Source organism: Periplaneta americana, chromosome 14 (assembly GCF_040183065.1).
Source record: "Periplaneta americana isolate PAMFEO1 chromosome 14, P.americana_PAMFEO1_priV1, whole genome shotgun sequence".
NCBI lineage: Eukaryota > Metazoa > Arthropoda > Insecta > Blattodea > Blattidae > Periplaneta > Periplaneta americana.
The window spans coordinates 109,137,839-109,152,750 of NC_091130.1; the positions used below are offsets into that span (position 1 = coordinate 109,137,839).

General features: G+C 35.7%; 1 protein-coding gene across 1 annotated transcript in view; it reads left to right on the forward strand.

Moving 5' to 3' along the window:
- Positions 1–14,912, forward strand: part of LOC138713647 (dynein beta chain, ciliary-like) — a 206,356-nt gene that overhangs the window by 147,880 nt on the left and 43,564 nt on the right. The window contains exons 41-45 of the mRNA XM_069845903.1: positions 2,271–2,619; positions 5,948–6,236; positions 8,359–8,582; positions 11,116–11,622; positions 14,667–14,912. Coding sequence (XP_069702004.1) covers positions 2,271–2,619; positions 5,948–6,236; positions 8,359–8,582; positions 11,116–11,622; positions 14,667–14,912 — 1,615 coding nt within the window. The remainder of the gene's footprint in view (positions 1–2,270; positions 2,620–5,947; positions 6,237–8,358; positions 8,583–11,115; positions 11,623–14,666) is intronic.

Consider the following 14,912-nt stretch of genomic DNA (forward strand, 5'->3'; position numbering starts at 1 on the left):
AGGCAATAGCAAAGAGATGGGAAGTCGAGGATTGTGACAAGGTTAGAGTGGGTTAGGTGAGGAGATAGATAAGTGACAGGAGGCGTGAACTGTGGCAAGGTTAGAATGGTTTAGCTGAGGAAATAGCTAAGTGAAGGAGGTCGAGGATTGTGACAAGGTTAGAGTGGGTTAGATGAGAAGATAGATAAGTGACAGGAGGTGTGAACTGTGGCAAGGTTAGGATGGTTTAGTTGAGGTAATAGCTAAGTGATGGGAGGTCGAGGATTCAAACAAGATTAGAGTGGGTTAGATGAGGAGGTAGATAAGAAACATATAGACCATATTACATGGTCGATTTTTTTTTTTTTTTTTTAATTTTTCGACGTATTCTAGTACACAAGATAGAATTGCTCACACCTGAACTGGAATCCCTTCGATGTCATAGTAAAAGACATGAAGGTCCTCTGTCTCGGTGGTCTGCGAAAGGAGTTTGTAATGATGATTTTTAGTGCAGGAAGTTGTCAGCATTTCTGAGTGTGATGTGACTATCATAGTCATGGCTGATGAATGAAAACATCCACATTACAAAAACTTCGTCTTTTTTATTATTAGTTCATTTCAGTGCTTTTTTATTGGTACTATAATTTCTATATAACATTCTTATTAAATTTAGTATTCCCAAGAAACTAGATCGATTAATTAAAATGTGTCTCAATGAAACTTACAGTAGAGTCTGTATAGGCCAGCTTCTGTCTGATGCTTTTCCAATTCACTGCGGGCTAAAGCAAGGATATGCACTATCACCTTTACATTTTAGCTTCGCTCTAGAATATGCCATTAGGAAAGTTCAGGATAACAGAGAGGGTTTGGAATTGATTGTCTATGCGGATGATGTGACTATGTTAGGAAAAAATCCACAAACAATTAGGGAAAACACGGAAATTTTACTTGAAGCAAGTAAAGGGATAGATTTGGAAGTAACCCTCAAAAGACGAAGTATATGATTATGTCTCGTGACCAGAATATTGTACGAAATGGAAATATAAAAATTGGAGATTTATCCTTTGAAGAGGTGGAAAGATTCAAATATCTTGGAGCAACAGTAACAAATATAAATGACACTCGGGAGGAAATTAAACACAGAATAAATATGCGAAATGCGTGTTATTATTCGGTTGAGAAGTTTTTGTCGTCTAGTCTGCTGTCAAAAAATCTGAAAGTTACAATTTATAAAACAGTTATATTACCAGTTGCTCTTTATGGTTGTGAAACTTGGACTCTCACTTTGAGAGAGGAACACAGGTTAAGGGTGTTTGAGAATAAGGTTCTTAGGAAAATATTTGGGGCTAAAAGGGCTGAAGTTACAGGAGAATGGAGAAAGTTACACAAAGCAGAACTGCAAGCATTGTATTCTTCACCTGACATAATTAGGAACATTAAATCCAGACGTTTGAGATGGGCAGGGCATGTAGCACGTATGGGCGAATCCAGAAATGCATATAGAGTGTTAGTTGGGAGGCCAGAGGGAAAAAGACTTTTTGGGAGGCGGAAACGTAGATGGGAAGATAATATTAAAATGGATTTGAGGGAGGTGGGATATGATGATAGAGACTGGATTAATCTTGCACAGGATAGGGATTGATGGTGGTCTTATGTGAGAGCGGCAATGAACTTCCGGGTTCCTTAAAAGCCATTTGTAAGTAAGTAAGTATAATTTCTATATACTTTGTATTACATGTTCTCATGTGTTTTATATTATTACGTTTCCTTTGTTTTGTAAAAACCTGTAATTATTTAAGTACATGATCACGCACCTTTTACTTCTACCGTATTTTACTACCTTCTCTACAATTCTATTTAACGAAATAAATTGCGTATACAATTCTTAAATATTAAGCTTCATCTCCACAAAAAAATCCCCCATAAATTCAACTGTTTTCACTTCCAAAATCATGGAAGTTCACAGTGCACTCGTTTATTCCAAGCTACTTCCAATTTCAGTTCTTTCATAGAGGCTATTTTAATGGAAATACCGGTACATGCTTTGATTCAATTGACATTGAATTAAGAGATCCTAATAACTTACCATTCACAGAATTTTGTTAAGATCTAGAAATGAATGGAATACATAAATTATTCTTTGTGTTTTGAATTTTTCTTGGGAACAAATACATATTTGAGAGATTAATATAGAAATTTATTTATTCTACTGTTAACATATTACATTGTTTTCTAAATCACATTATGCGTTTTTTCATTAGTTAAATTTGAAGTGTCTTTTTCTTTTTCAGGTATGACCGTACTAAATTCCAGCTGAAGGATATCCACAACTGTCAGTTTGTATCGTGTATGAATCCAACTGCTGGCAGCTTTACCATTAACCCTCGTCTCCAGAGACACTTTTGTGTGTTTGCTGTGAATTTCCCAACTGGTGAACCACTGACTCGCATCTACACACAGATTCTTGAACAACATCTTTCAAATCCATTACTCAGAATCCAACCGTCTGTGCTTCGTATTGCACCTCTTCTTGTTTCTGCAGCACTTGCTTTGCATCAAAAGATGACACAACAATTTCTTCCCACAGCAGTGAAATTTCACTACGTATTTAATCTGAGGGATCTTTCCAACATATTCCAGGTGAAACTATTTCATAATTTATAATTTTTAGGTAGAAGTAAGTCTAATAAAAATAAAAAAAATTAAATTTAAGTTATGAACTTCGATAATAACATATAATGTGTCTTTTAATCTAAAATATGTAAATGAAATAAATATTTAGAATACTATATTAGTCTACTGTATATTTTGCATGTATTGTACCAAAGTTAAATTGGATAAACCTATAATATAATGTCATTTTTATTCTAGTGTATCCTTATAAACAACAATAATGATAATTCTTTATTATCACCAGATTCATACTGACCTCTCATAAGTAATTATGCCGAGAATGATGTTGCCATGTTGTGCAATCAAAACTTTGTTCCTAAATACTTGAGTCGAATGTGGAAACTGAAAGCTTTTTATAATTGCATATTTAACAGTTCTTCATTAAATCTTCAGAGTAGATGTTGAACAGGGTAAGTAATAAATGGCATCCCTGTCATACTCCTCTCCCTATTCCACTTCCCTCTATCATTTCTTCACCTTCCTGGCTTTGACTCGTTGTTTCATATAAAGATTACTGAATAGCCTCCTCTGGTTTCAATCCATACCAATTTGCTTCAGAATCCCTATAAGTTTATTCCAATCCACTCTGTCAAAAGCCTTTTCCAGGTTTACAAATATCCACTACAACATACACTTCTTTATTTTTCTCTAGGTATCTTTTGTCAATTGTTCACAGCAGTCCAGTTGCATCTCTCGTACTTTTTTCCGTCCTGAAGCCAAATTGCTCTTCTTCTAACTCTCCTGCCATCTTAGTATTCGCAGAAGAATCTTCGCCGAGTGCAATATGCTGCTAGTCCTGAACTCATTACATTTTTTGGCATCATTTTTCTTCTATATTGGCAGCAACACTGTCTCCTTCAAGCCACTCACCTTTCTCATTATATTTCGTTGGATAATAATAGAATTTCCTTCTTATCTTCACCCAAGCTTTCCACTAATTCAATAGGGTTTCCATCACTCCTATTACTTTCCATTCTTCATTTTCCTAAGGTTTAGGACTGAATCAACTACTGTGTTTTCGATGTCTGTTTTCAAATTTGCCATTTCTACTTCATTAAGGGTTTCATCTAATTTCACACATTCAGCATATTTCCTGGCAAATGGAATTCCCTTCTGAAATTCAAGTCAGTGAAACTAGGCGATTAGCAGCATTCATTATATCAGACACAAAGATTCTTCATTGAACCTTTACTGGTACTTCAATTTCTTGGTGAAGAAATGTAGGACTGTAAAATAGACACTTGTCTTCTAGTATTCCAGGCTGCTCTAACTGCTTTACACATTGATTCCTCTCAGATGTCCCAACAGTCAAGTGGGATTTCTTTAAACGACAGTGTTACACAAATAAAACAAAATTTAAACTTATACCCCTGATCGCACAACAGAAGTGTATTGCAAGAAGTTATTAATCAAATTATACTGATAACAATGATCGAAGATTACTTCTGTGAAACAAACTGTTAACACAGCTGAAGCAGAAATAACAGAATTGTTCGTCGCCTTTTGTGGACCTGTGCATTTTAGAGTCGACAGCAATTCGGAAGGCGGTAGTCTGCTAGCGTTCACGTCGAGAGAGACAGATAGAGAGGGCAAGGCAGCGTACAACATTGCCACATCGTACTTCATGCTTACATGCAATAAAAATAGCGCAGGAGAGAATTTAAATTATCAAAAGACAATAATGGCCTTAGTCGTTGATTACTGTAAGCATGACACCAAACAAACCCTCTTCCCTGGACTAACAATATTCTTTGCATTGTTCTCAATCTCACACCGCATGCTTCTGCAGTCGTTTTTTGCGCGTTGGCAACGTTGCAGCCAGCATCAAGATGGCCAGTAGCTTTCTGCTCGTCAAAATTTTTAAAATAATTATACACTTTAAACACTATTTTCCGCGCCTGCCTGTGTAATACTTGTCTTTTTTACAGTCTCTCCTTCCATTTATTTATCTTACACACACACACACACACACACACACACACACACACACACACATAGTAAATGTTAGTTTTACTTATTCAATGAATTGAAACACTCACACGTCAACAAACGAACTCGGGAAGTACTTGTTAGAGACTGATTCTGATTGGTTCTACTGTACAAGCTTGTGACGTCACATACCACAAATGCTACAGCGCATATAGCAGCTGACCGCCTTCCGAAATGCCGTCTAGTCTAGCAACTACACTGGGTGTTCATTTCAAAGTGTGTCATGACATCACTGTTGTGAGTCAGCGATTTGAAGCGAGTTTCAGCTTTTATTCAGAGAAGTTGCCTATTATTCAAGGCGTTCAATCTGAACTTGAGAACGTGTACGGTATAACTTGAACGTCGCGTCGTAGCAACAGATGGCGGCCTGTACGGTCTGTGTGCTACCATATCCTCTTTTGAACTGTGTTTTGCGCGGGCAAATCGTATGCAGGGTATTTGTTATCATCGGTAATGGCAACATTCCACAACACAAATCAAATGCTCCATGTCCATGTTGACCATCGAAGTTAATGTCAACAAATACGTAAGTAATCGTCTTAACCTCTCCCCATAAAGAAAAAAAACTCACCTCAGTACATGTTTCCAAACAGTTCACATTCCTGCCACTACAGGCGTTACCTTACGTATCGGTAAGTACTCTTCAGAATGAATGCCGTACTTGCCAGGCAACTTCTCTGGCACATAGGTAATACACCTCTGTGGAAGTGTAGGAAGATTGAATTCTTTCATCGGCTAGCCACATGACGGTATACAGCGAGCCATGACAACTTTGAACTGAACACGCAGTATATTAAAACAAAGACTCTTATTAAATTCAAATTTACTTGATTTATTTAACAAATCAGTTGCAATATCAGTCCAGGACGTGTAGGCTTGTCTTATTTCGGGGACTTCCCAGGGAAATCTGGGATGAATGGTCACCTTAGCATTGAAAACCTACCTACGCAGGTACAGTAGGTCGTATTTTTGGAAAAGTTTAAATGAAGTTTTTGTCAATTGGATCTTGAGGAATCCCTACTCGCATTACTGCGATGTAATTCGTCCTGTTACTGGTACTGCATTACCTTATGAATTAGGATAGTATGGTAACACCCATGCTACGCCCCCCTTCGTATACTTTTAGTAAAATTTTGTTATAAAGAAATAACTACAATGTAATAACTAATAACTTACAAATTTATGGAAACTGTTTTTAAAACCTCAGATGAAACTGTAGATCTACTCATGCACATATTCATACACACACGTATTTACATACCTACATACATTTCTTGAGAAAGTTAAATTTGATTTTGTTTTACAGGGAATGTTATACAGTATTGCTGAATGTTTACCAACGCCAACAGATCTAATACGACTTTGGATGCATGAAGCCAATAGAGTATATGGAGACAAATTGGTTGATGCTACTGATATAGATACCTTTGGAAAGTTAGTGGTTGAAACTGTCAAGAAAGCAGGATTTGAAGATTTGGATGATGCACAAGTATTTGAAAAACCGCTCGTATACTGTCATTTTGCTGAGGGAATTGGTGAGAACAAGTATATTCACATAAAATCGTGGGATCACCTGACTAGACTTCTACAAGAAGGTGCGCACTTGTTTACAGAATAATGAAATTATAATATGCATTAGGCCTACTATACTGTCACCACTATTGCCCACTATTCCAATGCCACTGTCATTTTCACTGTTTGAAATGTCAGAATTCTTAACTCACTACAATCAACACTTTGTTATTATAAGTATCAGTCGCATTTCTTATTTCATTAATAAGGAATTTTCTGCATAGTTAATGTAGTTTTTCTTTCAGTTCATTCATTCATTCATTCATTCATTCATTCATTCATTCATTTATAGTGTTCTGCCCAAGGGCAGGTCTTTCACTCCAAACCCAGCATTCTCCAGTCCTTCCTATTTTCTGCCTTCCTCTTTGTCTCTCCATATGACCCATATGTCTTAATGTCGTCTATCATCTGATATCTTCTTCTGCCCCGAACTCTTCTCCTGTTTACCATTCTTTCCAGTGCATCCTTCAGAAGGCAGTTTCTTCTCAACCAGTGACCCAGCCATTCCTTTTTCCTCTTTCTGATCAGTTTCAGCATTATTTTTTCTTCACCCACTCTTGCCAACACAGCTTACTTTCTTATTCTGTCTGTCCATTTCACACGCTCCATCCTTCTCCATATCCACATTTCAAATGCTTCTAGTCGTTTCTTTTCACTTCGTCGTAATGTCCATGTTTCTGCCCCATATAATGCTACACAAAGCATTTCACTAGTCTCTTCCTTAGTTCTTTCTCCAGAAGTCAGCAGAAGATGCTCCTTTTTATATTAAAAGCTTCCTTTGCTATTGCTAATCTTCTTTTGACTTTCTGGCAACAGCTCATGTTACTGCTTATAGTACACCCCAAGTATCTGAAGCTGTCCACTTGCTCTACTGCCTCATTTAGAATCCGCAAATTTACCTTCTTTACTTTTCTTTCTATGATCATGGTCTTCATCTTGTTGGCATTTATCTTCATTTCATACTGCTCACAGCTGTCATTTAGCTCCAGCATATTCCTTAGCATCATCTCCTCTTCTGCTAACATCACAATATCATTAGCAAATCTTATACAGTTTATTCTTCTTCCTCCTACTATCACTCCCCCCATGTTTTGAAAACAGTTCTTCACTAAATCCTCCAAGTAGATGTTGAACAGAATAGGTGATAAAGGGCATCCTTTTACTCCTGTCCTTATTTCATTTCCTTCTGACATTTCTTCTCCTATCCTGACTTTGACTAGTTTCATATAAAGGCTACTGAACAGCCTCTTCTCTTTCCAATCCACGTCAGTTCTCTTTAGGTTCCCCATCAGTTTATTTCAGTTTACTCTGTCAAACACCTTTTCTAAATCCATAAATACTATATACACTTCTTTATTCTTCTCTAGGTATCTTTGCATCTCTCTTTTAGTTATTAACATTATATATATTTTTCTCGTCACTGATAAGCGTTACACACAAATCTCTCTCTTCCAGCGTCTATTTTATATTTATTTGTTTCACTTTATCCCAGAATTTCTCACATGCCTGCTACCTGAATAAATTGAACTTTGAGAAGGGATAATTATATTTAAGAAATAGTGTTGTCACTTCACACCAATAGTTTTGTTAATTCTGTCACAGAAGACGATGATATTATGTTAGTCATACAGAGAATGAAATTCGTGATCGTAAAAAATGCTGTTTGAAAGCAACATCATATAAGTAGCAAAATTTGATTTGTTACATTGAATTATTTCAATGTTACAATTGCTTGTTTGTTAAAATGTGTATAGGATGACGTTATGCAATTTGTGTTCTTTTGTTTTGTGTGTTTTTGGAAAATATAATTTCAATTAATGCTCCGCCATAAATGTTGTAACTAAAACCTTGTGCATCCCTCATGTTTATCATACAGCTCGTCCTCCCCCCATTTGTTACCTGCACTTTGTTTACGTTTTCACTGTGCCTAAATGAGACGCTCTACTGTACCTTTTAGATAGCCTATGTTGTAAGTTTCTCTGTCATTGGAGCTGATATAAAACTGTTACGCTTAGTGCCATATCATGAAATTATTCATAAAAACATAATATTAAAAGTAGTATTAAATGATTATCTGATACATTTTGAAATGAAGTGCTATACAGAATGGTATGGAATGTGACTTAAATTACTGATGTTTTACAGCTCTGTCCCAATACAACGATCTCGTGGCAGCCATGAATCTGGTACTGTTTGAGGATGCAATGTATCATGTGTGCCGCATCAACCGCATTTTGGAGGGACCTCGAGGAAATGCCTTATTGGTTGGAGTTGGAGGTTCTGGCAAGCAATCTCTGTCCAGGCTTTCGGCTTTCATTTCATCACTTGAAGTGTTTCAAATTCAACTGCGTAAAGGTTATTCCATTCAGGTAATAAGTGCATGTCATAAATTTCTTCCTGGTTGCAAATATTACTTTTTTATTTTTGGCCTGTCCATGATGCTAAAAAGCTGTTTTATTATTAGATTAAAAGCTATTTGTGATAATAGATGCTCGAGTTCTGTTCTTCAAAAGGGAAGCTTATTCTTGATGAAAGGACAGCAGACTGAACTAACCAGTCATGTACTGTCCATGTTAAAATTAATCTCGCAAGTCATTATACTCTCTGCATGAAGTTAATTCTATCTTAAAAGTACCTCACATCAGGAATGGAATTCTTTACACTACTAGGCTAGCACGAGTAATTATATAATGGATGAACTACATTAGGCCAGACCAGGTCTGTTTTTGGAGTTTTGCTGCCATTGTGTTGTAGGCACATAATATTTATTAGCTGCCATTCCTCCTATTTTTTTACTAAATTGTCTATATATTCATCTGGTGAGACGTTTTTTCCCGTAAAAAAAGTCATACACCAGAGAATTACAGGTATCTTAATGATAATATATAGTAGAAGCTACATAAATATTAATTTTTAGTCCTACAGAATTTATCTGTTATAACCATATAATAGAAGGTTGATGTGTTATAGATTAACCGTAGTATTTCGGAAGGCGAGTATGAATACTGACAAAACTGCCTTCCTTTAATCGTCCTCTAATAATTGAATCATTCACCTGAACAACATTGTAACCAATACCTCCTATCACTTCACAGACCACCTGGCAGCACCATCGGAGGGTGAAAAAAATAGCCTTCATATATTTTTGATACTGCTGATTTTGAAAACACTAGCCCTGTCACCAGTAAACGTAATCATCATCATCATCATCATCATCATCATCATCATCACCACCACCACCACCACCACCACCACCATCATCATCATCATCATCATCATCATCATCATCATCATCATCTCCTCCTATATCTCCCACTGGAGCAAAGGGTCTCAACAAACTTTCGCCACCATCTTCTGTTCTGAGTGATATTGGCAATTTCGGACCATGATGTTCCTGGCTTCCGTATTTCTTCTTCCACTGTTCTTCTCCAGGTAACCTTTGGTTTTCCTCTCTTTATACTTGCCTTGGGGTTTCCATCTTAAAGCTTCTTTCTCAATAGAATATTCTTTTCGAAGAGTATGGTCAATCCATCCCCATTTCCTTCGTTTTATCTGTATATTGATTTGCTCTTCTTGTGTTCTTTCCCATAACTCTTTGTTTGAAATTGTGTTTGGCTACCAAATATTTAGGATCCTTCTAAGGCAGCAATTTATAAAAACTTGGAGACTTCTAGAGATCTCTACAGTTACCTTCCATGTTTCACAATCATATAGAAGAACTGCTTTCACATTACTCTGAAATAATCTGATTTTCGTTTGTAAGGAAATTGTGGGACTTCCATATCGAATATAGTTGTACGAACGCTGCATTTGCTTTCGTAATGCAGCTTCTAACATTGGCATTGGCACCACCATCTGCTGTCACCAAACTACCCAAATATTGAATTTCTGCGAGAAGACGCCAAGTATGGTTAGTTGTTTCATCACGACAATGCACTCGTTCACATGTTTGCAATCAGGGTTGCTAAACTACACGAACTATGGTTGGAATTGTTGCCACACCCCTCCCCCACTTACCAGATCTCGTATCCTCAGACTTCTGTTTTTCCCTTAGACTCAGAACTCACTTGGCTGGAAGAAATTGTCGTCAAATGAAGAGGTTATCATGGCAGCAGAAGACTTTTTTGCGGATCTCAAGGAATCTGTGTACAAGGAGGGTATAGCAGCATTGTCGCTCTAGTGGACCAAGTGTATGAATCTCGGGGGGGAGGGATTACGTTGAGAAATAAAGATTGTTTCAGAATAATCCTAGTTTAATTTCTGTGTTAGGCTAGGAAACGTTTCAAACAACCCTCGTAATGCAACGTCTGTGAAATGGTTCTGTGTTCCTTTATGCATTTCTGGATTCTCCCATATGTGCTAAATGCCCTGCACATCTCAAACGTGTGGATTTAATGTTCCTAATTATGTCAAGTGAAGTGTTGCAGTGTGTTGTTTAACTTTCTCTGTTCTCCTATATCTTCATCCCTCTTAGTCCAAAATATTTTCCTAATCACGTTATTCTCAAACGCCCTTAGCCTCTGTTCCTCTATCAAAGTGACAGTCCAAGTTTCACAACCATATAGAACAACCGATAATATAACTATTTTTTAAATCGTAATTTTCAGCTTTTTCAAGAGCAGACTGGATGACGAAAGTTTCTCAACTGAATAATAGCAAGCATTTCCCATATTTATTCTGCGTTTAATTTCCTCCCGAGTGTCATTTATATTTGTTATTGTGCTTCAAGATATTTGAATTTTTCCACCTCTTCAAAGGATAAATTTCCAATTTTTATATTTCCATTTCGTACTATGTTCTGGTCACGAGACATAATCATATATTTTGTACCAGTAACACACTTGAGTAACAAACTTGAAAGGAAAAATACAGCATTTAATATAATAATTTTTTATGTTGCAGGATATGAAAACTGATTTGTCTGCACTGTATTTGAAAGCTGGTTTGAAGAGTATTGGAACAGTTTTCTTAATGACAGATTCACAAGTAGCAGAGGAACGTTTCTTGGTGTTGGTCAATGACATGTTGGCATCAGGAGAAATTCCTGAACTGTTTGCTGATGATGAAGTAGATAACATAGTTGGTGCTCTTCGCAATGAAGTAAAGAGCGTTGGAATGCAAGACACAAAGGAAAATTGTTGGCGTTTTTTCATTGACAGAGTGCGCCGTCAATTGAAGATAGTACTTTGCTTTTCTCCAGTTGGCAACACACTTCGAGTGCGTTCTCGCAAATTTCCTTCAGTTACAAATTGTACTGCTATTGATTGGTTTCATGAATGGCCTCAGGAAGCACTTAAATCAGTTTCTGCACGTTTTCTTCAGGAAATTGAAGATCTTCCAGAAGACCTACAAGGATCTGTCTCTCTATTTATGGCTTATGTCCATACATCTGTCAATTCCATGTCACATGTGAGTTGCTTACGTGTATCACTCTAGTAATTTATATACTGTGGTACTTAAACTGATGCTGACTTACTTCCTTTCTACTAATATTATTTTAACAATTTGGCATTTTACTTTAATTTTATATTGTTAAGAGAAATATTGTGATTTAAAAAATCTGTAGATTCTGTTGAAGTTTGCTTTATTTTCTGAGGGTAATAACAGTGTGATTTCATGTCTAGAAGTCTAAAATATTCTGTGGCGTAGCGTCAATGTAAACTAAAAAGCTCAGCTTCTCCAGTTAATCATTCCATAATAAACCTGCAGTTTATGAACAAAATTATTTATTAATTTTAATACAATTTGTATTTACGCATTAAATGTTGTGATGCAGCAGCTCAGGATGATTTGTGATGCAGCAGTAATCATGAAGGCTGCACACACCAGCTTTCAATCCCCTCCACTGCACTACAAGTAGACTAGTTTCTTTCACACATTCTTCTGTGTAACCTCCCCCCCCCCCAGATTTTCCATCCCTTTCTAACTAAACTAACCTGGTCGCAAGGTTCACAAGAAGCTAGCTTTGGCATTGGAAAGAATTTAGCTTCTGAGTTATCTCTTTCGTGAGTTGTGTTCAGTTGAAGTGTTAGCGTGCACTGTGGCTGTAATGAGTGAAATAACAGTTCCTGACACTAATTTATGTAAGAGTCAAAAACAATCTTCTGATAAAGATTTTAACGTTGATTGACGTAATTTTACTAACACTATATCTATTGACTATTAATATTGTAATTTCTCTAAATATGACGGGGAGTGAGCTAATATTAAATTAGACGTATAAGTGTCTATTTGTTAGAGATATGTATAAACCATGAGATCATATTTTACTATGTACTATTTGAGGTGAAGCCTTATTGATGTTACTTATGAGGTTCCAACCAATCTTCGGACTGCTGACTTGACATGGACTACTATTTATTTTAAGACTATATTTTTGCAATATGTTTCCTCATACATGAAAGACAACTTGAGTTAGCTTTTCCTGCTCAAAATTTCATGCTACGCCACTGAAAATATATTATTAACACGTAGGATTCTCAAGAGTGAAAAGGTTTTATACTCTTATTTTTCTTTAGGTGAGACATGTTTAAAATAAGAATCAGTAAAATCACAGCTTTTACCATGAGACATACATTTCATGTATGAAGGCTTACGTTACTATTTTTTTACTAAATCTGTATCCATTTAAGTGAATATTTAATATAAGGAATTATAATAAGTGACTTATTCGAAATGAAAGAGATGGATAAAAATGTAGATATTTCAATTTTGATCATTTACATGTGCATATACCATATATACGCGAATACTCCGTGCCACCAAATAATCCACACACCCTAATTTTAGAAGAAAAAAAAATTGGCTAAGTTGTGTTTCATTTTCAAGAAATTAATCCTACATAATGATGTATTCCAAAACTAAATAAAATATAATTTTGTTTTAAGAAACGCGTCATAATCTTCACATGCTGTTGTAAAAGCATCTGGGACTCTACCTCAATAAAAATGCGAATTAAAATTTTTATCAATTTAATGTTAATATGTATAATACAGTTTTAAAGTCAATAATGACATGCTCCCTTACCTCTGTTCATCAACATTTTCATCGTCATCACTAGCAGAAGAATCATTATTGTCATCATCTTCCAATAGCACATCATCCTCAGTTCCGTCAAGTGAATTCGTGATACCTAATTTTTTTAAGGATTTTTCCACCAATGGTAGTCCCATGTTGAAAGGTTCCAGCCAATCAGAAAGAGACCACCCAATGTCTCACCTCTCATGCGAGAGATGTAGAATGTTTTTGTTCTACCCATGGTTTGCAAAGGGAAGAGTTCTATGAGTCATTTGTTGACCATTCAAAAGAATAGTTGGAATCATAGATTGGGAAGAATCGTGAACGAATCGTTAGAATTGATTCATAATGTATGATTGAATCGTTGGAATCGACCTTTGAAAAATAACTGTGTTGCACAATACTATACTATAACAGGATCCAGTGTTTGAGGTGAAGTGGTATCAACCTTATTTCAAATACTGCGCACACATCCCAGTTTTTCTTTGCTAAATTCTGGAAAAAATATGCGCGGAATATTCGCGTATATACGATACTTGTTGGATTTATAATAGTCACAGGAGAAAGAGAAGATGAACAAGGAAAAAATAATAAAAATATATAGGTTGTACAAATAAGAATTTAAGTGATAATGTCGTACCGATAATTAAACAGTTTGCTAACTATTTATACATTGCCGAAAAGGGTAGCTATGATGATGATGATGATGATGATGATGATGATGATGATGATGATGATGATACAAACAATTGAACAAAGAGAATAACAAAAATTGATAACACTAATTACCACTTTTGACTTCTTTCATACAGTTTTCGCCATATTCTCAGTTTAAAATTAGCCTTTAGAAATCAAGTTGTTTCATAAAATATGAGCAATTCAAATGCAGAATTTAAATAACTTCGGTGCATTAATATGGAAATTGCCGAATTGCTGTATCTACAAACTTTATGCCTCCAGAAATGATCTATACTCTTCAAAGATAAGTGCTATATGAACAGTTCGCCAAAAATTCTTAATATAGAATTAAAAGAATTTTGGTTTAACTTATTTACTGATTTATAATAAAATTTCACCAAAAGGTCACTGTCTCACTTCCTTCTCCAAGACACTTCACACTTTCCCTCATCTTTATTTTCTCTATTGTACACACACCTTCATGCAAATAATTAGGCCTACAACTTATTAATAAGTATTACCATTGAAACCTGAAAAACTGTTCTATAAAACTATACATTGCATTCCATTTATAAACCTGTACTTTTTTTATTTTTCAGTATCGATAGCAGTTAAAATTCTGTCTCTGTTACTGGGAATAAATACTTAATATTGTACCAGTACATTAATGCATAATACAGTGTTGTTTTTACAGCTGATGCTAATTTAATTTTTATAGTGAAGATTTTACTTCTTCTCATGAATTATCTTTATTTCAGAAATATTACGAAAATGAAAAGCGTTACAATTACACCACACCAAAAACATTTCTGGAACAGATCAATCTGTACAAGAAGCTTCTTTCTGAAAAGACAAATGACCTGAAGTCTCGAATTGAACGTCTAGTGAATGGTTTAGAAAAACTGAAAACAACCGCAGCACAGGTGGATGACTTAAAAGTTGTTCTTGCAGCTCAAGAGATTGAACTCAATGAGAAGAATATAGCTGCTGACAAGCTCATTCAG